At 64.8% G+C, this 27784-nt stretch overlaps 1 protein-coding gene across 7 annotated transcripts; it reads left to right on the top strand.

Moving 5' to 3' along the window:
• Window positions 1–914: 914 nt before the first annotated feature.
• SYT7 (synaptotagmin 7) lies at window positions 915–26572 on the top strand. Of its 7 annotated transcripts, XM_066187386.1 has the most exons (13): window positions 915–993; window positions 10833–10936; window positions 12865–12944; window positions 14133–14264; window positions 14836–15051; window positions 17380–17748; window positions 19414–19539; window positions 21813–21948; window positions 22365–22635; window positions 22995–23164; window positions 23576–23690; window positions 23771–23970; window positions 24779–26572. In XM_066187386.1, the coding sequence occupies exons 1-13, from the start codon at window positions 963–965 to the stop codon at window positions 24881–24883; spliced, it is 2055 nt and encodes a 684-aa protein (XP_066043483.1). In that variant the 5' UTR covers window positions 915–962; the 3' UTR covers window positions 24884–26572. The 7 variants fall into 7 exon arrangements, with proteins under 7 accessions (XP_066043483.1, XP_066043486.1, XP_066043488.1 ...); XM_066187389.1 differs by lacking the exon at window positions 14836–15051 and having other exon boundaries at window positions 916–993; XM_066187385.1 differs by lacking the exon at window positions 915–993 and having other exon boundaries at window positions 10688–10936.
• The last annotated feature ends 1212 nt before the right edge of the window (window positions 26573–27784 follow it).

Here is a 27784-nt window from a genome sequence, read left to right as displayed (position 1 = left end):
CACATCCTGCATCAGCAGAGTCTCCTCTTTGGCCGCGCTCTCTCGCACCCCGGGGGCCCCCAGGCTAGCACCCCTGGAACCCGATTTGAATGGCAGGAATTCGTCAGGAATTGCCTTTGCGCGATGGTGTGGGGGATAACGGGAGCGAGCTCCGCGAAATCCACTCCGCGTTTTCCGGCGCCCGCAGCGCCCGCCGCGCCCGCAGTGCCCCGGCAGCGCCCGCCGCGCCCCGGCTCCGCCGAAACCCGGCCTGGATCTCGGCGGAGCGCGGCACACGGAGCCTGCGGGGGCCGAGAGGGGTCCCGCGCGCGGCCCCACGCGTGTGCGCGGGGTCCCGGGGCGGAGTCAGCCTTCCCAAGGAATGCAACCGTGGGAACACGAGTGGGCGGCCCTCTGTGCCACCCCTGTGCCGGCCCGCCTGTCCCTGCCCCGTGCCACGCGTGTTCCTTTCCCCACGCGGGTGCGACGCGTGGATCCGGGGAAGCCGTGGTCCCTCAGCCGCGTTACCGGCGCCGCGCTTGCGGGCCCGCGGGGGCGTCACCGCGGGCAGTGTCGCCACCCCACGCGTGTCCCCCTCTCTCCGCGCGCATCCCCGACCCCCCGCCCCCCCCCGCCCCTCCGCTCCCTCCTCCCTTCCCGGCGGCTGCAGTTTCCAATCCCGCCAGCAGCGAGCAGCAAGTGGATGCAGGATCGCGTCGCACACGCACCCGCACACACCCGCACACGCACCCGCACACGCACCCGCACACGCGCGCACCCCGCAGCAGCGGGCGGCCAGCACGGGCTCCGCGGGGCTCCCGGCCCCCCGCCGCCGCATGCGGGCCCCCGCCGCCCCGCCGCCGCCCCCCGCCCCGCCGCCCCCTCCCGCCGCCGCCTCCGCCGCCGTCTGATGAGCCGCGGCCCCGCTGCACCGGGCAGCCGCCGCCCCGCCGCCCCGCCGCGCCCCGCCGCCGCCCGCCACCATGTACCTGCACCCGGAGGCTGCCAGCGCAGGTGAGCCCCGGGCCGCCGGGGAGGGGGGGTACGGAGACACCCAGGACGCGGGGACACGCACCGGGGGTGGCCGGCCGCTCGCCGCCCCCCCGGGGCTCCGCCGTGGCCGTTGCCCGCTTCCCCCCCGCGCCTTGCCGGGAGTTACGGTAGTTTGGGGAGAAAGTCACCGCCGCCGCTGTCACCGCGTTGCGGAGCTGCCGGAGCCACCGACGCCCCCCGCCCGGCGACACCCCAACCCCCGAGGGCAGCATCCTGCTCCCCAGCCCCCCCAAAAAACACGGGGAGAGCCCCAAATCCCGCTGAGTGCCGGCGCCCAGACAAACATCCAGTACATCCCCCCTCTCCTCACCCTGCGGAGCTGCTGGAGCCCCGGATCCTCCCCCGGGACACGCCAAGCCCTAGGGGCAGCATCCCGCTCCCCAGACCCCCAGCAAACCCCCAGACCCCCGGGAGAGCCCCAGATCCCGGCATCCAGACCAGCATCCAGCGGTCAGCACATCCCTGCTCCTCACCGCCCGCCCCCTCCGTCCTTCTGGGGGGTCCCCCAGCCCCGTCCTGCTGCACCTCCGGAATGACACCGGGACACGCGGGGGTGGGCGGCAGGGGAAGGGGCTTTCTCCTGCGCGGATTTGCTGAGCTCATGCTCGGAAGGCAGCAGTCGGCCCCGCACCAGGGAATCTGGGACGCTGGCGGGGACGTTTTGGGGGTGCCCGAGCCAGTGCGGAGACACAAGGATGCTGCCGGAGCGATGCGGATCGGCGGGGCCTGGCAGCTGTCCCCGGCCGTGTCCCGGGGCCCGGGGAGCGGGCAGAAGGACAGCGTGTCCTGCGGTGGCGTGGGGACGTGCCGGCGGGGACGCGGGGACAGCGGGCGCCGCCGGGGAGAGCTGCAGGTGCCAGGCCTGCGGGATCCGGCGGGCTGGGGAGCGCCGGGCACCGCCACGCGCTGTCACCCACGGCAGGTGACGGCGTCACCGCTGCCCGGGAGTTGGCAGCTCCGGCCGAGCCGCCTTCGAGGGGAACTTTGCGCCTGCCCGCAGGCTGAGTGGTCCCACCGGGAGCGGCTCCGTGCCGTGCCACCGCGACCCCGCAGGGATGCCCGGAGCGCGGCACGGCACCGCTTGGCCCAAGGTCACCCGCCGGGTGGGTGGCAGAGGGGGGACGCCAGCCTGTCCCCGCCGGCAGCAGCGTGGCAGGGCTGCCCTTCCCTCCCGGTGCCCGAGATTTGCTCCTGCGTTGTTCCCCCCTCCAAACTTTGCACCTGCCCCCAGGTTGTCCCCCTTGTCCCTGCCAGATGTCCCCGTCGGCCGCCGGTGGGCCACCGACGGCTGCTTGTGCCATGGCCAGCTCTGCTTGGCAGGCTGGAAGCTCCCAGGGCAGAGCTCGAGCTGCCGGATTTGGGGGGACAGACCCCCTGTCCCCGCGTCCCAAACCCCGTGCTCCCTGGCTGCTGGGGCTCCCGTCACGTGGGAGTTTTCCCACGTCACCGGCGGCGGCTGTGCGGTGGCGCCTGGAGCCGTGGGGTGCTGGGGGTGCACACACCTGTGCAAGCACCCTGCCACTGCCTGCTTCCCTGGGTGTTCCCACCTTTCCCGGACCTCCCAGACATAGTGCTGAGGGGGTGCTGGGTCTGTCCCCCACTCCGATGAAGGCTGAGGGGGTGCTGGCAGCTCACACCCCCGCAGGATTTGGGAAGAGCCAGCCAAGCCACATCCCGGGGTGAAGCAGTGCCTGTTGTCCCCCCAAAACCCTGCCCAAGGTGGCACCAGTCTCGTCTTCCTCGTCCCCTGCTCCGTGTCACCGTGCGGGGACAGTGGCCGAGGCCCCCAGCACTGGCTGGCTTTCATGGCGGGGGGAAGATGCCGGGAAATTCGGGAAACTTTTCTGCCTAAGGAAAGAGGGATCTAGGGAGTAACGTGGGGCCCGGAGGTGCTGCTGGGGCTGTCTGGTTCTGGGGTCGGAGATGCCCGAGGGAGTCTGGTCTTGGCTGGCAAGGGGTGTTGGGAATTGGGATCAAGCTGAGGCGCTTCCCAAAGTGGCTTCCGCCAGCTGTAGGCTTTTTTGGGGAGCCACAGGGGGCTGTGCTGCTGGGGGACCACCAAATGATGTGTCAGGAGAGCCACGTCCGAGCGCGAAGCAGAGCTTGGGGCTGCCCGCAGAGGTGCCCTCTGTGCCACAGGGACAACGTCCCCCTTCCTTTGGGAACATCGGACAGCTCCCTTTCCCCTGCCAGACACCCCCCTCCATCCGTGTCCCCGCTGCTGGCGCCAGCTGTCCCCTTCGGGGCGACGTTCGCATCCCCAAAGCGCCAAGCTCCATTTTAGCGCAGCGAGCAGGTGCCGGGGGGCCCTGCTCCCCACGTCCCCATCTTTCCCGGCTGGAAGCGTTCCGAGCAGAGCCGCGCGGCGGCTGGAGGTGGTGAATCAATAACCAGGCAGCAGCTGCCTGTTTTCCCCCCGCACCGCCTCGGAGCGGGCGATGGAGCGCCCTGGTGCTGGCGCGGCCGTGGGAGCAGCTTCCCGGGGCTTGGGAGAAAAAGCCGGGCTTCCAAAGGAGCCGGCACACGGCGAGGAGCGGGGCGGGGGCCGGCGGAGGGGCTGGGAGCGGGATGAGGGAGCGTGACGGGCGGGAAGGCAGACAAAGAGCGCAGGGATGGCAGCGCACGGGCCTCGCCGGGGGCCGGGCACCTGCTGCAGCCTCGCGTCCCGCGCGGCGCCCTCACGGAGCGGGAGCTCCAGACCCACCTGGGACCCCCATGTTGCGCCGCTCTGGGGTCCCCCTCCCAGCCAGCCCCTCTGTTCCAGCCCGAGGGATGCTCCTGCCGGCGTCTCGGAGCATCCCCCGCGGCCTCACCCTGGCCCTTTGTTCCCCACGGCGACTCCATCCCATTTTCCGTGGCGGTGGGGGGTCCACGAGGATGCTGAGCCCCCCCACGGTGGGGGTTCCTTGCTCCCAGCAGTTGCCACCAATTCCCACCCTTTCAGCCTCCCCACGCCCGCGCTGACGTGTCCCAGGACCCCCCTGACCGCGGCTGGGGCTCAGCAAGGACGAGGATTGGGGGGCTCCCCGCCGGGCGGGGGGTCTGGCAGAGAGGTCTTGCTGATCCCCCCTGACTCCAAGGAGCAGGAGAAGAGCTGGAGGCGGCTTTTCCAGCGCCTGATCTCGCGGCTTTTCCGCCTGCCGAGGAAGGAGGGGGGGGAGCGGGGAATGAAGACAGATGCAGATAATATCGCTGCCACCCCCCGGCCCCCGGGGGCTCAGCTACAATATCCATTATGGATGGATCCGGCAAGGGAACGGCTCCCGGAGAGCCGCCGGAGCGCGGATGATAGGCAGAGCCCCAGCGTCGAACAGGGGGACGGACCCCCCTGGCTGTGACTGGCAGGGGGCCTGGGGGACCTGTGTGGGGCCAGGCTGGGGGTGGGGGGCGGCGGGTTGGGATATGCCAAGCGGAGCATCCCCCCTCCCTGTGGGTGCCAGCGTGGCTGTGGCACGGGAGGCTCCACGCCCGCCTGCCAGCTCTGGCTGCCCCCCCAGCGCCCCGTCCCCTCCCGGTGTCCCCGGGCCTGGCTGCAGGAGGGAGAGGGTCACCTTGGGGGAAGTTAATGAGGTTTGAAGGGAAGCGGTCGCGCCGGCGGGGACGGAGCCGGCGCAGCGGCGGAGGGACAGCACAGCGCAGCAGCCCCGCTCCCGGCCCTCCGAGGGGGGCACAGCCCGCGGGATGCCCTCGGGGAGCTACGGGTATCCAGGGCAGGTGGGGTGATCGGCCCTTCCCCTGCGGATGGGGCTGTGGAACACCGGTGGCTGCAGGGGGCGGTGGGTCCTGTCCCCACTCCACCATGAATGACCATCCCTGCTGCCCCATGGACGACCCTGCCTGTGTGTCCCTGGACGATGCGGCCCCGGGATCAGGCTCTGCTGGAGGATTTCCACCACCCTCACCTCCCCCAGGCACCTTCCCACACCTGAGTCCCCTGTCCTCCCTCTGAGGCCTTTCTCAGCCCTTCATCCCCTCCTCTGCCGCCTCCCTCTGAGCTGCGTTTCTCCATCTTTCCATGCGTTCCCTTCCAGGCCTCTTCTTCCTCTCCCAGCACCACCAGCCCCCGGGTCTGAGGGCTGTGGCGACCCTGAGCATCCCCCACCCTTGAACTTCCTGCGGGAATCCTGTCCTCACGGCGGCCTTGCTGTCACAACACGCGGATCCCGGGTGACGTGACTGGGGGGCACCGCCCAGGGGCAATCAGGGAGCTGGGGAAGCCAGCGGGGGGCTCGTGGAGCTGGGATGGGCTGCAAGGAGCCTGCCCGCCCCTGTTCCCTGGGAGCCGCTGGCTCTCTGCCTTCCCTCTCTCCTGCTGTCACCCGAAGGGCTTGGGAATGATGGAGAGCCCTGGGGCGAGAGGCTAAGTGGCGACGGCGCGAGAGCTGGCAGTGCCACTCGGGATGAGAGCCCAGCCCGCTCCTCCGTGCCCGCTGCCAGCACCAGGAGAGGATTCTGCGCCAAGGGAAGGGAGGCTGGGGTGACTCCAGGATGGGGAGCGATGCCCAAGGGCTCATTTTGGAGCAGGGATGACGTGGAGCACCAGCCTAGCCGGGGGGTGAGGGGCGTCCTCTCGGGAGCAGGGATTGGAATGGGGATGGGGATGGATGCAAAGCGCAGGAGCAGAGAGGGGCTCCGGGGTTCTGGGTGCGCCTCGGGAAGAGAGATGCAGTGGGGACCACGAGGCAGAGAAACCACACGGCTCTCCGGAAATCCTCAGCCAAAAATAGCCCGGCACCAGGGAAGGAGCGCCTTCCCTTGCCAAATTCTCCCTCCATCCCCAGCTTCTGCTTGCCATGGCCGCGGAGCGGGGACGGATGGCATCAGGGCTGGAGGGGACGCAGGAGGGACACATCCACGCATGGCAGCTGGTGGGGATAGGGGATATCTGGGAACATCCAGCTGGAGCTGTGCAGTGTTTTGGGATGGTGCTCACCTCCCCCAGCCCCCCGGAGTGGGGCCGGTGTTGGTCGGCTCTGCCACCCCAAGCCCCCCAGGACTAGCAGCTCGGCGTGGGGGAGGCAGAACCAGCCCGATTGACAGCTCCGGGGGACGGACAGATGGTTGGATGGAGAGGCAGATGTGTACGAGGGATGGATGGACGGATGGATGGATGGAGAGATTGATGGATGTGTTGGAGAGGGGGACGCATGGATAGACAGACAGATGGAGAGCAGACGTTCCTGCCCAGAGCACGCCTGGGGTGCTGAGCTGTGGCACCGCTCCTCTGCCCCGAGGCTCCTCCCAGGATCCTGCCGGGCAGCGGGATGGCTGTGGGGCTTCCAATGATCCCTCACATCTACAGAGCCCCTGCGAGCACGTGGGCAGGTGGCGCTGCCAGACCCAGCTGGCCCAGCCCTCCAGCTCTTCCACGTGACACGCCCAGCCTGGCTCACAGCATTCCCAAAATGCCCACTGGGTTGTTACCAGGGATGGCAGCAAAGCCTCGTCCTGCTCCATGCCCATCCCCTCTCCCTGTGCCAAGGGCTTGGATTCCACGTTCCTGCTGTGCCCGCCAGGGTCCTGCCCCATTCTGCCCCTTGCCCGGGATCCTGCACAGGAGCGAAAGCTGCAAATTCACAGCTTTTCAGCTGCATCCTAAAAATAAGAGGTTTGGGAAATATCGAGCAAATGAGTGGGAGGATGAGAAGAGGAGGAATTAATGGCCTGGTGCCAGGGAGGCAGCATCTGGGAAGCCCCGGCGTGACAACGTGGCCACCTCGTTCAGTGCCGTGTGGCTCTTCACCCTGGCAGCATGAGGGGCTGCTCCGACGCCACATTCCTGCCCTATCCCTTCCCATCCCACAGGTCCTCCCCGGCACCACCATCCCCATCCAGGCTCGGCGTCACATCCCGCTCCGGCTCCGCAGCTCACCACGACGACGGAGCACAGTGGAATGTTGGGGAAGGGGATGGGGGGGGATGCGCTGCTCGCTTGGCATCTTCTCCCGCTGCCCTTTTCCCGGGAATGCACGTGTTTCCGCTGCCGGTTTGGCAGCTTGGCACATGGAGCCATTTCTCCATGTGGAGCTGTGGATGTTGGCTTTGATCACCACTTCCAGGGAGCTCAGCAGGAGCTTGGCCTGGGGGGGGCTCCCCACAGCTTTGATTTTTCCCCCCAGGGTACTTGGCATCCATGGATCTCGCCGCTGGAACAGGGTGAGTGGGAGGATGCTCCAGGAGATGGGGCTGTGATACTGAGCAGCTGCCAGGGAGACACAGTGTCCACAAAAGCTGGGAATTTCAGGGTCTGGATCCAAAAATACGGCCCTGAGAGCCTGGACAGGGCCATCCTCACTGGGACACCTGCAGAGAGGTTGGTTCCAGCCGTGGTGCCGCAGGTGTGAGGCTTGTTCCAAAGCCTTTGCGCATCCAAAGCCTCTGACACTCCATGGAGACTCCAGCCTCTCCATCCTGTGCAGGAGCTGTTGTTTGGGAGAGCTGGAACCATCCCTGGATGCCCCTTGCAGGGGCTTTGCCCTCCCAGCATTACTCCAGGGCCATGGGCTTTGGCTGGAGGTGATGGCGGAGCTGTCAGATGGGTCTGAATCCTGGGATAGGTGCGAGGAAACAGGGAACTGGGGGGGAAATGGGTGGAGCTGCCCATGAGCCAGATGGTGTCACTGCGCCGGGCTCAAGCCATGTCTGTCCTGGAGCCAAGTGGGCACAGGGCCACCAGCACCACAAAGCCACCGAGGTGTCCAAGGCTGCTGGGCTGCAGAGGGACACCAGGATGCACAGGGACACCAAGATGCCAGGGACACCAAGATGCACAGGGATGCTGGGATGTGCAACCTCACTGGGATGCACAAGGCTACCAAGATGCACAGGATCACGGGGATGCCCAGGGCCACCAGGATGCAGATGGATGCTGGGATGTGCAGGATCACCACGATGCCCAGGGCCACCAGAATGCTCAGGGACACTTCTAGGTGTCCCTGGAATGGGCTGCGCCATGGCTCCCACATCCACCATTCCCGTGCATGCCGGAGCTGAGCTGCGTGTTGGATCCATTGGCATCGGCAGTTATTCCCTTCTTCGGGCTCGTCTTGTGGAATCTCTGGCTCACACGCTGCTGGAGAGGACTAATCCCTCTTGGATCTCCGTGCCTCTCCTTGTGCCGGGGTCAGGTTTGAAGTGTTTCCTCACATCCACAAAGGCCGGAGCTCGCTCGTTCTCCGGAGGCAGCAAATCCCGAGCCCGCAGGAACGGCGGATGAAGGAGGATAGGCACGTGACCACATCCCAATCTCCCAAACATTCCCCATCTCCCACTCTAAAGTGGGCACTGGGAAGAGTGCAGGGGGTTCCCTGCTTGTCCTAGATCTGCCATGGAGACCTTTTCCCTGAATCCAGAACTCTCTCCACTGGCACAGGGACCCTCTCCCCTGACATGAGGACCCTCTGCCTGCATCCAGAGCCCTCCCCCTCTGGAGCAGGGACCCTCTTCCCTGGCTCACGCAGCACCGCACAAATCCCACGCTGGAGAGCTGCGGCGCTAAGGAGGCAGGTAATCCGCTCATCAATAACGGCCTGGAAAAGTGGAATTATATCCCGTCAAGTGCCATTGAATCCTGATGAAAGAGCCGCAGGGATGTTCCACCCCCTTCCCAGCCTCCACAACATCCCCTGCTCTGCCAGCACGTGGGACGGGATTGGGACCTCGATCCCTCTGAGGGGGGACGTGCGGTCTCTGCCTCTTGGACCCCCCTCACTGTGCCCTTGGGAAGAGGCAGGACCAGCGAAGGGCCGCTGGGATTTGGGACATGGCCGCAGGGACCACAGGGCCGGGGACCCTCAAGTCCCACCCAGCCGTCTCCACGCTCCTGCCTGGATCCGCGCTGGCAGCCGCGATTTATGGAGAGCGGCGGGTAAGGAGGGCCGGCGGCGGCGTAAACAAGCGTCACGTTTCCACCTTGTCACCCGCTCCCGGGGCTGTGTCCCCGTGCCACGCAGCTCCCCGCGTCCCCCCTGGATCCACCCGCCCCAGGGCATCCTCTGCCGCGCATCCCAGCCGGCACAGGGACCCCCACACCGCGCCCCAGGGTTGGGGACGAGCGGGGAACTCCGAGCGGCTCCGAGTCTTTAATTAACCGAATGCTAATTGCCTGGCAAACGAGTCATTTAACTCATGCTGAGGGCGGTGAAGCCTGGGGGCCTGTATCGCTCCCCCCGCCCTGGGGACACGGCGTGATCCCGCCGGGAAGGGCTGGACCTACCCCGTGCACAGGGACACCCCCTGGAGCCCCCCAGGCAGGATCCCGCTGGTGAATCCCTCAGGACCACGGGGTGACGCCAGGTGTTGGGGGTGTGGTGGCACCTTGGCACGGGGAACTTGGCCCCGGGAACCGGCGCTCACTTGATGTCCCTCTCGGGACTCTGCCACGGCCGCGGTGGCCTCCGCAGTGCCCACCCCTTGCCTCGCTTTCTCCTTTGATTCCCTCTCTCCAGATTAATTTGAGGATGAACTTGACCCCGCAAGGATGGAGGGATCTGTTGGAGCTCCGGGCTAAGCCAGAGGGGTCACGTTGTTCCCAAGCTGGAGCAGGGAGCACCAAGTGGGGGGGGTGGGGGGGGGCAAGGAGAGCTCATCCCAATTCCCAGCCCGCCCAGTAAGCCCCGGTGCCGCTTGAACTGGTCGGGGTCCCACCCGAGGAGGGGTGCCCGGCGCTCTCCGGCCGTGCCCGATGCTTCCCATTCCCCCGGCAGCTTATCCAGCCGGGGTTTATAAATGTTGGAAATTAAGGGCTGGTCCCAAATTCCCTCCTAGGCAACAGTTGCTATGTGAGTTTTATACACAGGCTCCTCGTGATCCGGGAGCGATGGAGGAGCTGCCTTTGGATGGAGAGAGCACGGGTGCTGCAGGGGGGACCTGTCCCCAAAACCACCCCCACCGCATCCCACCCTCATCTTCTGCTCAAGGAATTTTTATAAATCTCCCCTTCACGGTCACCATCCCCTTTCCTCATCTGATTCCAGCGGGGATGTGGGAGCTGTGGGTGCCTTGGCACGTGGCGGGGGCGATTCCAGAGCCCCGATCCCCCCTCCTGGTCCACTCTGACTCACCCCGGCCTCGGAGCCGCTGGGAAATTTCGTTACAATAACAAGGTCTGCGGGCGAATTAATTATTAACATTTATTGTTTAATATTTATACTGCAGCACCACTCCCGGCGCTGCTCCGGCCTCGCCGCCTCCCGCTGCCAGCTGGGGCTCCCGCCACGGACAATCCCATCCCAGCGGGCACAGCAGGATGCGGAGCATCCACAGGGATGCTGTGGTGGGGAGACAAAGCTGAGCCCATTTGGGGTCCCACTGGACCCCTCCGAGCCACCCTGGGTCTGTGTTCTCATCCCACACCGGTCATTCCGCATGCTGGGAACATGGACGTGAGCGGAGGTGCTGGATGAGGTTGATGGGTCCTTCCCACACTTTTGGTGTCCCCAGGGCTGCCCCTAGGGCCAGGCTGGGGAGGAGCGGGTCCGCACTGACATTTGGGATTAGTCTGTGTGGGATCGGCTCACAAAGCAGCAGCCGTGGCCTTTGCCGGCCGTGCCAGCGCTCCCTGGGTGCCAGTGGGGATTAAACCTCCAAACTGAGCTCAGGGCTGGATTCCCCCCTGGACACACTGGCTGGGAGCCCAGAAACCAAGAGGGTGGCCACCGAGATGGGACACAGCACAACGGCTGCAGTGGGACATGGCCATTGGACCACATTCCCTGCGTTTTCCCTCCCTGTACCCCGGCACACGCCAGGAACACCCCGGGATTTGGGTCTGACCCCCCTTTATGCTCTGCTCCCCCCAGGGACCCCCTCCCGCGACGTCCTCCTGGTCTCAGCCATCATCACCGTCAGCCTTAGCGTCACCATCGTCCTCTGCGGGATCTGCCAGTGGTGCCAGCGGAAAATGGTGAGTGTCCGGCTTCCCGCCCACCTTCCCGGCATCCCGGCGTGCCTCCCGTGCCGCCGACCAGGGGGCAATTCCCGCTGCCAGGGCAGCAGCCAAGCGGAGGCAGCTCCCCGGAGCTGCCGGCTGCAGCTTTTATTTGGGCTTTTCCGGATGTGCTAATGAAATGTTTGGGCGAAACTGTTTGTGTGGCACAAAGGGAAGTTTCCAAATATATGGATGTATATTGGTGACAAGCCGGAACGAGCTGGCCTCTGTCCTGCTGGGCAAGCTCCTGCCTGGAAAAGCCCCGTGGGAAGGCGGCCAGCCCATCCCTGGCAGCGCCGGGTGACGTGAGCCATCCCTGCCGCCCGCTGTGCCTCCCTTCTTCCCTCCCCGATTCCCACCCGGGGCTTGGGACAGTGCTCCCTCCCGCTCCGCATCCTTCCTCCTCCTCCTGCTCCTCTCCCGGGAGCAGGACGTGCTCGGCCACGTTTCCTTCGCCATCGGAATCGAATCTGGGTCAAGTGCTGCGACGGCAGCGGCGCTTCCCGCCAGGGAGATGCCCACCCCGAGCCGTGGGAAGGCAGCATTCCCTTGGGAATGGGAGAGGGGCTCTGCATGGCGATGAGGCGGCAGGAGGAGGGTGGGTGGGAAGGGCCCTTCCAGGTGCCACCTAGGGGATGGGGAGAGAGAGCTGGCAGAGGAAAAACCACTGGAAAGGAGGAGGCTGGAGCTGGCAGAGGAACAAACAAGTGTAAATTGGCCGGGAAGGCACATCCTAAACCGGCCCTTGACAGCACCCGGAGCTGAAGCGGCTCCGGAATGCCGTGTCCTCACGAGCCCCAAACCGCTGCAGCTGGCACACGGATGAGCACAGGGTTGAGGATGACTCCCTCTGGGATGGCCTGTGAGCATCCAGCGAGGTCAGGCACCCCTGTGCCTCCCAGCGGGATTAGCCCATGGGCATCCAAGGAGGTCCAGGTGTTTCCCTACAGCTCCTGGCAGCATTAGCCCGTGGGCATTCCAGGATATCCAACATCCCTGCAGGTCCTGGCAGGATTAGCCAATGTGAATCCAAGGAGGTCCAGGTGTGTCTCCCCACTGCTTCCAGCAGCATTAGCTCTTGGGCATCCAAGGATTTCCAACACCCCTGCAGCTTCTGGCAGAATTAGCCTTTGGGAATCCAAGGAGGTCCAGGTGTTCCTCTGCAGCTCCTGGCGTGATTAGCCCATTGCTGCCCAAGGACGCTGTGCTGAGGGTCCAGGTGTCCCAGCAAGCCAAGGAGATGGCTCCATGTGGACACGAAGAGGCTGGGAAGAAGGAGAAAGGAGAAACATTCCTTTTCCATGGGCAGGCTGGATGCAGGCCTGGCTCCTGGGATCCAGGACCAGTAGGATGGAAGGGCTGGTTATCCACCCCTTCCTGCTCCGGCAGCTGCTCCCATCCCACCTCATCCGCCTGGCACTGCACGGAGCATCCTCGCTCCCAATTGTTGGATAATTGGCATTAATTGGCTCCCGCCCACCCTGGCTCAGAGCAGCGCTCGGAACCTGCCCGAGTGCCCTGATTACCAGCCCCAGTTTGGAGCCAGCTCCAGCTTCATTATCCTATGGCAGCACTTGCCTGGTGCTGGGAAAGGTGAACTCAATTAATTCAGGCCCAATTAGGCCTAAAATTATCCACTCCTTCCCAGTGAGGCCATGGAATGGGATGTTGGCAGCAGTGGCCATGCTGTCCTTGGGGTGATGCAGGGCATGTGCCCCCAAGGACCAAGGGATGAAGTCTTTGGGAATTTTGTTGCCTGGATGGGTGGGATGGAGCCTGGAGACCACAAGGGAAAGGGCAAATCCAGGTCAAACTCTCTAAGTGGTGGCAGCTCCCATCTTCTACAGGGATATTCCAGGGGTCCTCTGTCACTCCCTGATCCCCCTCTCCTCTCTTTTCCACAGGGAAAGCGTTACAAGACTTCCCTGGAGACGGTGGGAACTCCAGATTCCAGCCGAGGCCGCAGCGAAAAGAAAACCATCAAGTAGGTGCCAGGATGGGGGGGGAGAGGAAGGACAGAGGTGGCTATCCCTTCTCCCAGTGGGAGAGGGGCTCCGGGAGACTGGGAGAGCTGGTGGGTGTCTCCAGCATCCTTGTGTATCCCACTGAGCCATGGGCATGATGAAGTCACAGGAACATCGGCCTGCGTGTCCCCAGGGATGCTCCAGGCCTGGGGGTGTGTATTCTGAGCCCTGCCTGGCGGGGCTGGAGTGGCTCTGCATCCCACGGGCATTCCATGGAGAAAGGAGAGTGAAGCTGGGGCATCCCACGGCACTGGGTAGGGAGTGGAGGCTGGAAGCTGAGGGGATTCTCCTGGGCATCCCAGATCCAGCACTCCCTCTCCACACCCTCCGCAGGCCTCCAGGGAGGAGGCAGCTGGATCACCAGGAAGGAAAAAGCTCCTGCCTGGAATAAGCCTATGGAAAACTTCCTCCCATGGCTGGCCTGGGTGATTATCGGGGTGCAGGGGCATCTTGCCGGCTGCTCCCTTCCAACCAGGATGAACTGGAAATGGAGGGGAAGGCGCATCCCACCCGATGTCATGGAACAGGCAGCTTTCCCAAACTCCTGCACATTCCATACAGCTGGGATCAACCCAGAGCTGCTGGGGGCTTTTCCAGTCTCCCAGCACCAACGGGGAGCTGCTGGGCCCCCCAGCCCTTGGCATGCAGCTCCGGTGGCTTCCCAGGTTCTGTGCCGGCAGCAGGCTGGTTCTGCGGGAAGGGATCCGCAGGGGAAGGGCTTGGGAAGGGTCTCCAACCCGCAGCAGTGTCACAGTTAACCAAGCACTTCCAGGACTGGGCTGCTGAGCAGGCGAGGGTGCACGGACACAGGTGCCGAGGGCGCACGGACACACCTTTGGGAATGCCGTGCAGGCACCGCACCCACCAACACCTCCCTAACCCCCCACATCCTTCTCTCCTTCCCAGCCGGTGGAGCCGCCCTCTCCTGTCTCTCCACAGCTCTTCCCATCCGTCCATCCTTCTGTCCGTGTCCGTGTGCGTGTGTGTGTGTGTGTGTGTCGGCGTCCGAGGGGTGGGCTTCCCGTCTCTCTCCGCAGGATCCTGGCGCTCCGGGGGCAGAGGGCTGCTTTTCCTTCTCTCTCGCAGGAATTCAGCTTCTCTCTCTTGTATTTCCCTTTTCTTTCTCCCCCGGATTCCGGCCGCTGTAGCGATCTAGACAGAGACTTTTGGAATAACAATGACAACACAGTGCAGCAGAAATGGAGCTCCTACCCTCCCAAGGAGTTTATCCTAAACATTTCTCCTTACGCTCCGTACGGTGATCCGCGCCTTTCCCTCAAGTGAGTCTCTCCTTACCGTGTTTGCTCCGTGTAGTGAGTATATGGGCAGCACCCACTCGCCTTCCTCCTCCTCCTCTTCCTCCTCCTTTCCCTCCTCCTTTTCCTCCTCCTCCTGCTCCCGGGCTCCCCGCACGCCACCCCATGGGCCGTCCCATGGAGACGAGCAACCCCTCCTTCCCGCATTCCCGGGGCCGGCCGGGATCTCCCTCCAGGACGGGGTTGCGCGTTGGGGGCACCCCCTCGGCGCGGGGACGGGTCCCCCCGGGGCTGGGCTGCCGGCGAGCGGGACCCCCCCTCCCCCTTCCCGACCCCTCTCCCTCCTCCGCCCTTTCTCTTGGATGTTCTGCCGAGGCCCCCGCGCACCCTGCGGCCAGGACCCCTTTTTTTTGCAGTGCTGATGTCTCTCTTTCTCTCTCTGTCTGTCTGTCCGTCTCTTGTCCGTCTGCCCCCTCCGGCTCTGTCGCCCTCCCCTCATTCCCCGACGGCTCCCCACGTTTTCCACGTCTATCCGTGTGTCCGTCCGGCTCCCTTCGTGTCTGTCTGGGGGGGTCCGGCCGCCGGCCCGGCCCAGTGGCTCTCTGTTATCAGGGGCCAAGCTGACGGCGTCGGCCGCCGCCGGGCTGTCCGGGGACCGCGACGGCCGGCCCGGGGACAAGCAGCGGCTCGGCGAGGATGGAATGAGGAGCAGCGTGTCCGCCCACAGCGAGCCCGGAGCGGGAAAGGCGGCACGGGGTCGCTGGCACACGGTGCAGAGCCACTTGGCCGCAGGGAAGCTCAGCCTGTCCAAGTGAGTGAGCACGGCACGGTGCGGCACGGCCACGGCCGGCGGGCCCGGGCGCCCGCTCCCCGCTGCGGATGAGCTTGGATGGGGGCCACCGACAGGTCCCCGGCGCCGCCAACAGGTCCCCAGGACCACCGTGCCGAGGGAGAGGAGGCCTTTCCCGTTCTCCCAGAGGTGTTTTGGCTCAGGGGCAGCAGAGGAGGCAGCCGGGCAGGAGCAGCACCTTTGGGTGCTGTCCCCAGTGTATTTCCAGCGCTGAGGGTGACCCTGCCCAGTCCCGGTGGGAAGCGGCTCGGCATTCCCATCTGGGTTTCTCAGGGCAGGCAGCGCTATCTCCGTGGTGTCCCAAAGGCAGGAAGTGCTGTCCCATGCTCCCACCCCTCAGAGGCAATCAGGGACAGTGTGTGGCATCTTCCCGTCTGTGCGCTCCCGTGACCCCTGGCACAGCCACCGGACCCGGCGCCGGCACCAGCCCCTGATGCCGAGAAAAGTTGGGGGAAGTGCGGGACTGATCAGGTTTAGGGAAAATCCGAGCTCTGGCAGGCTCTGCGGGGCTCCAGGCCGGGGTGGGGGTCTCGGCGAGACCTTTCACTGCCGGCAGCACCGTGGCTCTGGCGGGGGGTGACGGGGCTGTGTCGGCTGTGGGCTCCGTCCGGCGTTCCCGGTCTCTGCTCCGGTTCTCCGCGCTGCGATGTGGCAGCCGGGGGGGTCCCGGCAGCAGCGCCGGCGCTCCGGGAGAGCTCGGGGACACCGCCCATTCGGCGTGAGGCTGCTGCGCTCCAGCTGGGCGCTGGGAAGCAGGAGGGAGAGGCGAGGAAAAGCGGGAGCGGCGCAGCTTTCAGCCGTCCCGCCGCTGGGAATCCGGACAGACGGACGGGCTGGCGCAGGCGACAAGGGCAGGGTTAAGGGGACGTGGCGGAGCATCCTGTTTTCCAGCATCCCCTTGGCGTAGCGCCGCCGGGATTGGGGGTGTCCCGGGGGTCCAGGCCGAGGGTCTGGCTGTGCCGGTGCCGGGGGATCCATCCGGGCACGGGCAGGGCGCGGTGCCGCCTGGCACGGCGCTGGAGGAGCTCGCGCCTCCAGCTGGCGCGGGGCCGACAGGAGCCAGATTTAGTTTCCTGTGACTGAGAGGTTGTAAATTGAACTAATTTAGGATTCGATAGGAAAACGAAAGGAGGTCGGCGTCGGCGCGGAGAGGGGGGTGGCAGCGTCCGGGCAGTGCCCGGCCGTGGGGCTCCGTCCATCCTAGCTCTCCGCTCCTCTCCACTCCCTTCCTTCCTCTCTCTCTCTTTCTCTCACCTCACCTTTCGCTCTTTCTTCACCTCTATTTTTTTTTCTTTTTTTTTTTTTCCTTCTTTTTTCTTTTTGGAGCTGTCTATCCCTCCCCGCTCCTTCTCTGTCCCCGCTGCTGGCATTGCACGATGGCACAGCTTCGCCCCGCGGTCCCAGCCGGCGGCGCCGGGACGGGGACGGGGGTCGGTGGCTGCTGCTCAAGGCCACTTCTCGGTGCCAGACGGTGGTCCAGGGAGGACTTCCCTCCGTTGATCTCGTGGCCACGAGCTTCCCAGGCTGCCGAGGGCAATCCGGCGCGGCTGCATGGGCTGTGCCACGCATGTGCTGCATGGCCGGCGCCGCTTCCTTGGGGCGTCCCGCTGCTCCCTCCGCTCCGCCGCCCACACGAAGCCCGTTCGCCCCGGGCCGGGCTGCTCCGCTCTCCGTGTCCCGACAGAGCTGCGTCTGTATCCCCCAATCCCATCATCTCCCACCCCGGTTGGAGCCTGGCTTGGCCCTGGGGACGCCTCGCTGGAATGTCATCACCACGGGGGTTCGGCCCCCGCCGCGGAGCCGCGGGATTTCCCCCCTTCCCGCAGCGTCCAGAACGGAGGGGATTGGGACGCCGAGCCCCCGTGGCGCCGCTGCTGGGTGCTGGGCTGGACTGGGAGGGACTGGGACGCTGGGATGGGCTGGCTGGCAGCACGTGAGCGGGCGCCACGGGATTTGCCTCCACGCAGCAGCCTAATTATCCCGCAGAGCAGGTCGGCCGGCGTGCTGGGAAGGCGCTGGCGGAGCGGCGGCCGCGGGAGCGGGTGGGCATCCGGCCCTGGCGAGCCCCGCGGGAGGCAGGATGGTGGCGACCCGAGCCCCCCGTGCCGCCGGCAGGGCCGAGCCGCGGGCGAGAGGCGGAGGATCCGGGCGCTGCCCCCGCTGGCTCCCGCCGGAGCGCTCCCTGCGCTGGGGCATCTTCTCTCTAACTCTCTTCTTTTCCTTCCTCCAATTTTGCCCCTTCACCTTCTTCTCCTTTCTCTCCTCTCCTCTGCCCTTCCTCTCCCTAAGTTTCGAGGACTCCACCCTGTCCACAGCCACTACCCTTGAGTATATCCCCACCTCAGCAGGCGACCCCAAATTCCAGAGGCCTCGCACGCTCGTGCGCCAGCAAAGTCTGCAGCAGCCCCTGAGCCAGCACCAGCGCGCCAACCACAGCCAGCCCACCACCAGCCAGAGCCTGGGCCACCTCCAGGCCCACAGCGGCTCCTCCGCCGCCGCCGCCAGCTCCCGGGGATCCCGCGGCGGCCCGGCGCGCCAGGGCACAGCCGCCGGCTCCAAGCAACGGATGGCCGGGGGCAGGAGCCGCTCCAACCCCGGCAGCTGGGACCACGTGGTGGGGCAAATCCGCAACCGCGGCTTGGACATGAAGTCCTTCCTGTAAGTGCACGTTCGCCATCACTGCCCTCTACATTCTCCTCCCCACCCCCTCCATTCCTTTCTCCATCCCTTCCCCTCCTTTGCTCTCTCTGCTCCATCACTCTCCGTCACCTCTCATGTGCTTTATCCCTCTGCTCCTTTGCTCTCTCCATTCCCTCTCCTCATCCCTCTCTAGAACCCTCTCTCCCTCCCTCTCTACTCCTTCCTTCTGCTCATCCCTCTCTCCTCTGCTCCTTCACTTGCCCCAGCACAGCCTCTCATCCATCACCCCCCGGGGACGTGCTGCCCATGGCCTGCGGGAAGGTGCCTGTCCCCTCTGTGAGCCGGGGCGGGGCTCAGGGAACAGGCTCACGAACTTCCCCCGTGTGCTTTGCCACATCCCTAGCCATCCCCTTTCATCCCCAGGGACGGCCACCAGCGAGGTCCCCAGGGAGTAACGTTGTCCCAAGTTGTCACAGTGCGGGTGGCAGAGTCTCCCATGCTGGGGTGACCATGAGTCGGGCTCTGATATCATTCCCAGCTGGAGGAGCCATGGGATCTTTAATCTGTCTTAACCCCACCTCCTCCATCAGTGCTGGATTTCCAGCATCAAACCCCGGGGACTAATCCGAGTCCCGTGTTGTCACCCTATCTCGGCACATGACATTGTCCCTCCTCTGCAGAGCTGGCCCCCCCGGCTCCATCTTCCCTTGGATTCTCCAGCTCCTCCCTGGCCTCTGTTTGCCCCCTGGCACCCTGGAAAAATGAGTCTCGAGGTCCCAGCTTTGCTTTCCGCAAGCTGGTGGCACCTGGAGGGGGACGCAGGACTGACCCTGCCCTTCCATGAGTCGACGCAGCATTTCCTGCATCAGGATGAGATGAGACACACAAATTTGGGTGCCCGTCACACCCCTTCCTGCTCTGGTGAGAGGGTTGAACATTCCTCCAGGCACCCTGGGTTGTGCTGCCCACGATCCCCTCTCCACGCTACCCTCTCCCAGATTCCTCCCAGCCTCCCGACGTGGAGCTGCGGCTCATCAGCCATCCCGAGGGTCACGTTCTCCCTGTTTACCCAGCGCCGGTGCTGGTTCCAGCCTGACTTGGCGGAGAGGGAGCAGCCGCAGAGCCCAGACGTGCCGAGTCAGCGCCACTTCCCAGTGGAGGAGCTGCTGTCATTTCCCACCGCCTCTTTCCCGATCCATCGATTTTTCTTTCGCTCTTCACCCTGTTCACCCTCCCCGGCGCCACGGCATAAATGCGGTGACAGACCCGGGAGAGGACCCGGATTGGGCAAAGAGCCTTGGGGCCATGGCACCACCAATCCCTTCCTCCATGGAAGGGATTGTCACTCCTGTCACACTCTCCCTCCTCGTTCCCAGCCCCTCTAAGCATCTTTCCCCCCCTTCATCAGGATTTTGGCATCCTCTCTGTCCGGACCGGTGGAAGAGAGGGACAGCGCGGGTATCCACGCGTGCCGGGCTCCCCGGAGCCGGCGCCTTTCTCCCCACAGCCCTGGGCGCCCATCCCGGCCATCGTCACCTCGCAGGAGCCGGCGGGGAGAGCCGGGGTCCCCTCGCCGCCGGGGGTCCGCGGGACACCGCCGGCTCCTGCCGGTTCCCTGCCTGACGCTGTGTTCTCCTCTCTCTTTCTCTCTCTCTCCCGCTGCCGGCGGGGCCGCCCGGGCAGGGAAGGCCGGATGGTGGTGTTATCCCTGGTTTTGGGACTCTCAGAGCAAGATGACTTTGCCAATATTCCCGACCTGCAACCCGCTGGGACGCAGCCGAACCAGGCGAACGCTCAGGGGGACAAGAGGTATGAGCGAGGACGAGGCCAGTCCCGCAGGAGGAGGAGACGAGGGCCTCACCCAGGGTGGAGGAGGAGGAGGAGGAGGAGGCTGGCCTCGTGGAGCGCGAAGGTTGGAGCGGCACAGGGTGGCCCAGCGGGCACCGGGACGTCTGAGCTCTCCCCGGCACCGGCACCCGCGGTTCTGCCTCTGGAGCAGCGGCACCGAGAGCACCCCCATCCCTCCCTCCTCCCTCCTTCCTCCCCCTCCTGCCCTTCCCGGCCCTGGCTGCATGCGGGGGGGGGGGGGGGGGGGGGGGACGGTGGGACACGCTCAGGGACAGGGGGACACGGGGCAACCCCCCAGGTGATGCCGCATGGGCTGAGCTGCGTCCCATCCCGACACGCTGCTGCCACCTCCATCCCGGCGGGATGGGCAGCTTCCCTGGGGATCCGGGGACATGACTGCGGTGGCAGGGGGGCAGACCGAGCGCCACAGGCCGGGGGGGACGCCGCACCCCCCCGTTCTCCTCCAGCACGGCACAGCCCCTCGCCTCCGGCTGCTCCTCGCATTCCTGGCGTGCCGCAGGCTCGGCAGCGCGTTCAGCCCCGGCACCGGCGCCCGGCCGCGGTCACCGGGGCTGGCTGGCAGAGGCAGAGGGTCCGTGCACCGCCGGGAGCGGGTGTTCATCCCCTCCGGAGCGGGGAGGAGGTGTGAAGCCGGCGGGCGCTGCCTCCCCGTGTGCTCGGCGTGCGGATGAACTGGCACCGTTCTCGCCCGGCGGCTATTTTTACCCTGCTCCGCTTGGTTTCGCTCCATCTTTTAGCACTTCCCTCCCCGGCGTCGCGCTGCGCAGCCGGTCCCCGCCGGGAGCACCGGCAGCCCGTGCCGGCCGCCGGCTGCCCCGTGCCGAGGGGACGCGGACGTGGGACACGGCGGGTGGGTGGCTGTGCCGCAAGACCCCGCTCCCCGCTTGCCGCAGCTCCCTGCTCCGAAACCCCATCCCAGCACATGCATGGCACTCCCCACCTCCAACCCTCCCGCTCCTCGTACCCTGGGCTCCGCAGGACGCGGCGGGATCGGCCGGCGGAGGGGACGCACTCCGGCAGCCTCGGCTGTCTCCCGCCCACCGACGCCACCGACCACCCGCTCTTCTTCCTCAAAACATCTCGTTCATCCCTGTTTCGCAGCTCCTTCCTTCCAGCCTGTCCCCGGCGGCTCCAGCCCTGCGCCTCGGCGTGTCTCCTGTCCCGGCGACTCCGTCTGTCGGTCCATCCTTCCCTATCCTCTCTCCCATTCCCTCCCGGCAGGCCGGCGCTGGACGACGCTGCTCCTCCTTTCTTTTGCTCTCTCCCGCTCTCTCTCCCGCTATCCGTGACCTCCGCCGGCATTCCTGGCTCCACTGGCGCCTCCTCGCTCAGCGGGCCCCACCGCCGGCTCCTCCGCCTTCATTTTCCCTGGTTTTAACCTAATTTTTCCTCCCCAGCTGCCTCGGCCTCTCCGGTCCTTCCTGGGTGCCATCCCGTGTGTGTGTGTGTGGGTGTCCCCATCGCTCCCCCATGTCCCCTCCCCGTGTGTCTGCGTGTGCTTGGCGTGGTGGCGCGTGTCCGTGGCATGTTGTGGCTTCCCGTGTGTCCCTGCGCCTCTCGGTCCATCTGGTGGTTTGTCACCGTGTCCCAGCTCGGACAGGAGCCGTGGCGGGGGGTTGGGAGCATCCCAGGCTGCCTGTCCCCTCCGCCACGTGCCTGTGTCCCGTCGTCCTCGTGCCTTGTGGCAGCGTGGCCTCGGCGCATTCCCGCCCGTCTTCATCGCTGCTCTGTCCGTCTGCCTCCCGCCGCTCCCGGCTGCTCACCCTGCCCGGCACTGTGCCCAGGAGCCACCGTGTGTGGGGACAGCCAGGACAGTGATCCAAGGGGTGTCTCAGCCACAGGGCAGTGGGGCAGGGGGCAGCGAGCCCACGTGGAGCACCCGTGGGTGCCCGGCGCCCACTGGAACAAGGGGGCGTGGTGTGTGAGGAGCAGCCAAAGCTGTGGGTGCTGTGGGGACTGCACTGTCCCTACCATCGCCGTGGGACATGGTCAAGGGGACCTGCTGCCGTGCCCTAAAGGCACCAGGCCACCAGCTGGCTCCGGGACCAGGGCCAGGATGCTGGTAGACTGCAGCCACCGCGTGCCCCGGCAGCGTCTGTCGGGCACCGGCACAGTCCAGGCTCAGTATCCGCTGGGAGAGGGTGCCCGGGAAGCCCCTCGCTGTCTGGCCCTCGACTCCCGGCCCCTATCCTCCAAAGCCTCTCTTCCCGCAGGTTGCCGGCCGGTGGGAAGGCTGGGAACGCGGCACCGACTCCGGGGCAGCCACCGCACGATGAGTCCGATCGCAAGACGGAGCCGCACTCCTCCGTCTCCGACCTGGTCAACTCCCTGACCAGCGAGATGCTCATGGTGGGTGGGTGGGGTGCTCCGGGTTTGGGGGTCTCCACGGTCAGTATCCAGCCCTCCCAGCTCTTCCCTGTGCCATCCACAAGCGCTCCGGCACGTCCCCGCCCGCTGTGCCAGGCCCCCGTCGGCTGAGCCGACGCGCCGCAGATGTGTCCCCCAGGCTGGCACGAGGGAGCGAGCGGTGCCGGACACGTGAGGGATGCGCTGTCAGGAGGAATTTGGCTAATTGGAGCTCCCGTTCTGCGGGACGAGTGGCACCGAGCCAGGAGGCGTCGGAAGCGGTGGGAGCAGCAGGAAGCCAGGGAGAGGCTGATGTCCCCTGACAGCCAGCGGGGCTGGGATTGGGGGAACGGAGGTCGGGTCCCCACCAGTCCCCGGTGCTGCGCTCACCCCCCTCCTCCTCCTCCTGCCTCCCGCAGCTCTCCCCGGGCTCCGAGGATGACGAGGGCCACGAAGGCGTCAGCCGGGAGAACCTGGGCCGCATCCAGTTCAGCGTCGGCTACAACTTCCAGGAGTCCACCCTGACCGTGAAGATCATGAAGGCGCAGGAGCTGCCGGCCAAGGACTTCAGTGGCACCAGCGACCCCTTCGTCAAGATCTACCTGCTCCCGGACAAGAAGCACAAGTTGGAGACCAAGGTCAAGAGGAAGAACCTCAACCCGCACTGGAATGAGACCTTCCTCTTTGAAGGTATGAATTGGGATGGACTGGAGGGGGTCAGGGTGGGAGTGGAGCCTCGTGCGACCCTCCTGGGGTTCAGCTTGACTCAAGCCACCAGCGTGGTGGCTGTTGATGATGCAATGGGTTGGCCAAGCCACCGAGGCCAGGCTGGATGTGCATCCCATAAAGGGGATGTGGGGGAAGGTTTAAAAGGCTCCCTGCCCCCGTGGGTGGTCGCAGATGTGGGAATTAATGTGGCAGCAGTTCCTTGTGCCATGAGCTGCTCCCCTTCCTCTGCCTGGTGCCAGGGTCTTGCCACCAGGACAGGAAGGGTGGAGCAGTCCTAGAACTGCTCCTCATCTCCTCTGGCTTTTTCATCTCTGGCACAGGGTTCCCCTATGAGAAGGTGGTGCAGCGGGTGCTGTACCTCCAAGTCCTGGACTACGACCGCTTCAGCCGCAATGATCCCATTGGAGAAGTGTCCATCCCGCTCAACAAGGTGGACCTGACCCAGATGCAGACCTTCTGGAAGGACCTGAAGCCCTGCAGTGATGGCAGTGTAAGGCCCTGGACCCCTCCCATCCCCCTGAGGAGCGGAGGTGACCCTCTGTCTCTGCAGTGTCCCAACGGGACAAATGTCCCCCCCGTCCTAACAGGGACATTTTCTGCTTCAACATCCGATGGAGATTTTTCTCTTCCCAAATTTTATATTAAGTAGCCCAAAGTCTCATTTTGGGTCAAACCAAACTGTTTCAGGTAGACCTAAAATGAAAGTTTTTTCCTTCTGCCTCCAGCAAGACCAGAAAAACATCCCACTGGGGTTGGCCCCATTTCCTCCTGCCCTGATTTTCTGTGCTTTCCCAAACCCCACCCTTGGGCTGCTCTGGTGGGGGTCCCATGCCAGCACCCCGCTTCCACAGGGGAGCTCTGGGGGGTGTGGGTGTCCTCAGGGAATGCGTGTGTCCCTCAGGGAAGCCGCGGAGAGCTGCTGCTGTCACTGTGCTACAATCCCTCGGCCAATTCCATCGTGGTGAACATCATCAAGGCACGGAACCTCAAAGCCATGGACATCGGGGGCACATCAGGTACTCTGCCGGCCGCCCCCGATCCCAGGCAGCATTCCCTCGCTCCTATCCGGGTCTTAGAGCGGCTCCTCTCCCGCCAGATCCCTACGTGAAGGTGTGGCTGATGTACAAGGACAAGCGGGTGGAGAAGAAGAAGACGGTGGTGATGAAGCGGTGCCTGAACCCCGTCTTCAACGAGTCCTTCGCCTTCGACATCCCCACGGAGCGGCTGCGCGAGACCACCATCGTCATCACCGTCATGGACAAGGACAGGCTGAGCCGCAATGACGTCATTGGCAAGGTGGGTGACACGCCCGAGGGACACCCAGCTGGGAATCGGGGACAGCCAGGCCCGGGGCTGCTAGCGCCCGGTGCCATCTCCAGTGTGGAGCACGGTGGGAATCCCTCGTGCTGGGTGTCACGGCCACAGAGTGCCGTAGTTCTCCCAGGAAAGCTGGGATGGGGCATGGGGAGCCACACCGGGATGCATCCCACCCCCGGGATTACTCCCGGGGATGGGAGCGGGGGAACGATCCATGAAATCACCCAGCTCATGGTTAGCGCAACGATGACAAATGAGCTCCATAATCTCTGCCCATGATCCCCAAACACCGTGCTGGGATCAGGAAAACACAGCAGTTGGGATAAATCCATTAAATAAATCCCCGGATCAGCGCCGCGGGCTGCCAGGCAGGGGCAGAGGTGGCGGCGTCCCCGGTGCGGGTACATCCAAGAGTCCATTCCAGGGATGGACAGGCAGTGTCCATGATATCCCGCTCTCAGTTAAAACCCCGCCGTGGCCTGAGGCTCGCTAATCACTTTTGATCGCATAATTAGCAGCAAGCTCTGCTCCATCCCGGCTCTCCGGTGATGATCCGCGGAGCTAGAGCGGTGGCACCGGCTCCCCGAGGTGGCAGCAGCAGCAGCGAGAGCTGGCACACGCGCTTTTCTGTGGCGCCATATGGAAAACCGAGGGATAAAAATAGCCTGGCTTCGTGCCGAGCCCGGAAAAGCGGGGCTGGAGCAGTTTGGGGGTGAAGGCACCAGCGCCGGGCAGCGGGACGGGGGATGGAGCGGCCGTGGTGACTCCAGGGATGCGTTTCCCGCAGATTTACCTGTCCTGGAAGAGTGGTCCCGGCGAGGTGAAGCACTGGAAGGACATGATCGCCCGCCCGCGGCAGGCGGTGGCACAGTGGCACCAGCTGAAGGCCTGAGCGCCCCCGGACCGCGGGCTCGGGGTCCCCTTTCCCAGCTCCCAGCCCCTTCCCGCGGCGCTCCCAGTCAGGGACCGGCGGGACAGCGGCCTGGCTCGCGGGGACCCTGCAGGAGGACGGGGACGGAGCCCCCCCGACCCCCGCGTTCGCCTCTCCCTGGAGTGTGGGGGATGCGGAGCCGCCCCCAACCCCGGCCGAGGAGGCGCCAGAAGCGATGTACCCATTTCCCTATTCCCACCACCGGGCAGGACTTCTGCGAGTGCTTCCAGCCCCGCTTCCGGAGCCCCTCGGCCCCTCCACGGCCTCGCCCCCCCTTCCTTCCCCCCCATTTCAGGGGGTCAGGCTGCGGATGCAAGAGGGACCCTCCTCCCTCCCCTTTCAGCTCCATAAAACCTCTCGGAGCCGCCAGCGGAGCCACGGAGCCCCCCCTGCCCCACCCCGTCCACGCTGCGCCCCCCTCGAGTCTCCCGGGGCGGGCGGGGGACACCGAGGGAAGGGGACAGCCCCTTTTCCTGGGATCGGAAGCCATGACACAGTTCCTTATCCAAAGCGGGCTCCTTCGTGCACTGCCTTCAGCCGGGTTCGATGCTTTACCTCCGTCTTGGGTCTCGGCAGGAGCGGGGTGTCCCTAAGCCACCCTGGGGACCCCTGGACCTGCCCTTCCCCCGCCCCGGGCTGGAAGGGACCCCTTGGGGGAATGCGGAGCTCCACAGGGTCCCCTTCCAACAGGGCTGATCTGGGCTCCGGGGCTGCTCCGGGAGCCCCGTACCCACCCCTGGGGATAAAGGGTAGAGCGAGCGCTGTTGTCCCCATCGAGGTCAGGTGACATTCCCTGGGCTGGTGGCATTCCTTGGGACAGCCAGCCTGGAAGGATCAGCCAGCAGCAGCATCCCCACGGAGCCCTGGGATGCACATGCTAGACCCCTTCCTGCTCCCTGGGACCCCTAAAAACAGGGATAGACCCACCTGGGAGTCCCACAGGGGTGACAACAGGGTCGGTGGTGGCTCTCTGTGGCAGACGCCGGATCATCCTCAGTCTTCCTGCTCCCCCCGTGGCACCCTTGGCTCCCAGCAGCTCCCACAGCCCCAATTTAGACGATTTTGGACAATCTGGAGAGAAGTCATAATACTGCTATTACAGTAATAACAACGCTTTTAGGGACATTTGTATTTTTGTCATATTCTCTCTTTTTTTAACATAAAAGAAGAGACTTACATGCCTGGGGAAGGGGTCGCAGGGCCAGGGCTGTGCCAAGCCGGGTGCCCCCCGTGGCCCCTCGGGCACCTTGCTTTTCCAGGCTGGATTCCTCGTCCGCGGTCGGGCTCCCCGGGGGTTTGTGTGTTCATTTTTAACTCTAGAGCTCGTAGCCGTGATCTTGTTCAGGTTCTCTCTTCTTCATGTGACGGTAACATCCAACTGGTGTGTAAAATGCAGAAAAACAGGCCAAAAAAAAAAAAAAAAAAGCCAAAAAAAAAAAAAAAAAAAAAAAAAAAGGAAAGAAAAAAAAAAATCCAATAAAGAGTCCGGCCCGGCTGAGGAGTGGCTGGAGCGGGGGTGCCCAGCTGGCGATGCCAAGGATGGGGCGTGCAGGTTGGGGGCATCTCCTTTGAAGAATCCTATTTTTGGGGAGCAGGGCCCCTCGTTTTCTGGAGGCAGCCCCTGCTCTCAGTAATAAAGGACAGTCAGTAACTGCCAGCGTGAGTCATCTCTGGGACTGGGGGAATGTGGGGGGTGGATCCCGGGGTGGGAATGGGGGCACCACACCTGGGTGGGCACCATGGCTGGGTGGGCATCCTCCCAGCACTGAGCATCCCCCTCCCAGCTCCAAGCACCCTCCTCCCAGCATTATCCATCCCAACTCTGAGTATCTACCCACTATTATCCCATCCATCAGTGAGAATCTCCCCAAAACTCCAGGATCCTGCTGGGATTGGGATACCCAAGGGGGCTTCAGGGACAACAGTGACCCCCGCAGCCTGCTTGGAGACAGGTTCCCATCCCATCCAGGCGTGGGCTGAGTTCCTTGACATGGGATGTTCTGGATAGGGACTGGAATGTGGCTCCAAAAGGAAGGAAGAGGAAGGGAACCATATCCTGTGTCCTGGTGCCATTGAAAAGGCTCTGGTGGCTGTTAAATAATTCACGGAATGCTGGTCTTGAATAAATAAATGAAACTTCAAACGCAGGGATGGCAGGAGGGCTATCAGTTTCCTCCCTGCACAGGACAAGATGCCTCTGGATCCACCCTTCAGGCCCGGGGATGCAGTGTTGGAGGTGGCAGCAGGGGACAACGCTGTCCCCTTGCTGCCTGCACCCCGGTGAAGGGGAGGTGGCTGCTGCCTACCCCCGCTCTGGCTCCAGCTGAGCCAAACCTGGGAATTTTGGCATTCCCGAGCTGCCGATGGCATTGATGCCACCGATCCTGGCTCTGCCTGGGCTCTTACACCAACGCTGGGCATCTTTTATCCTCCCAAATCTTTGAAAGCGCAGCGATCCCAGCGCTCCTGTTGCACGGATCCGCAGCGATTCCCAATCCCATTGCTTTGTGCTGGCAGGCAGCGGGAGCAGATGGAAATAGCAGCGTGATCCCAGCTGCGGCGAGGCCACAAACCGTCGCACGCGGGGCCGGGAGAGGAGGCAGGGATATATATAGGGACAGACGTATGGATGATGCACTGCCGGGAGCGGGGACTCGCCGGTGCCAGCGGCCCCAAAATACTCGAGCGGAGCCGGAATTGTCAGATTCCCACTGACTGCGGCAGCTCCTGGTCCTGGTGTCACCACCATCGTCACCGGTGCCTGGATCCCAAGCCAGCTCCTTGGGAAAAGCTGGGTGGTGGGAAAAGGCTGCAGAAAGGAAGGATCCCCCTATCACAGGTGTCAGAGCTCCTGAATCTGAT

The sequence above is a fragment of the Chamaea fasciata genome, unplaced genomic scaffold (assembly GCF_029207755.1).
Source record: "Chamaea fasciata isolate MVZ Bird 193981 ecotype frontalis unplaced genomic scaffold, bChaFas1.0.hap1 SCAF_7, whole genome shotgun sequence".
NCBI classification, from domain to species: Eukaryota; Metazoa; Chordata; class Aves; order Passeriformes; family Sylviidae; genus Chamaea; species Chamaea fasciata.
Note: the sequence above shows the minus strand (reverse complement) of the source record. Positions and strands in the feature narration are given on the sequence as shown.

Coding starts and splice junctions, on each gene's coding strand:
- SYT7 (XM_066187385.1), top strand. CDS start 10,694: ATGGGACACAGCACAACGGCTGCAGTGGGACATGGCCATTGGACCACA. Junction 10,937..12,864: donor AGTGGTGCCAGCGGAAAATG/GTGAGTGTCCGG, acceptor TCTTTTCCACAG/GGAAAGCGTTACAAGACTTC. Junction 23,691..23,770: donor GGACATCGGGGGCACATCAG/GTACTCTGCCGG, acceptor CTCTCCCGCCAG/ATCCCTACGTGAAGGTGTGG.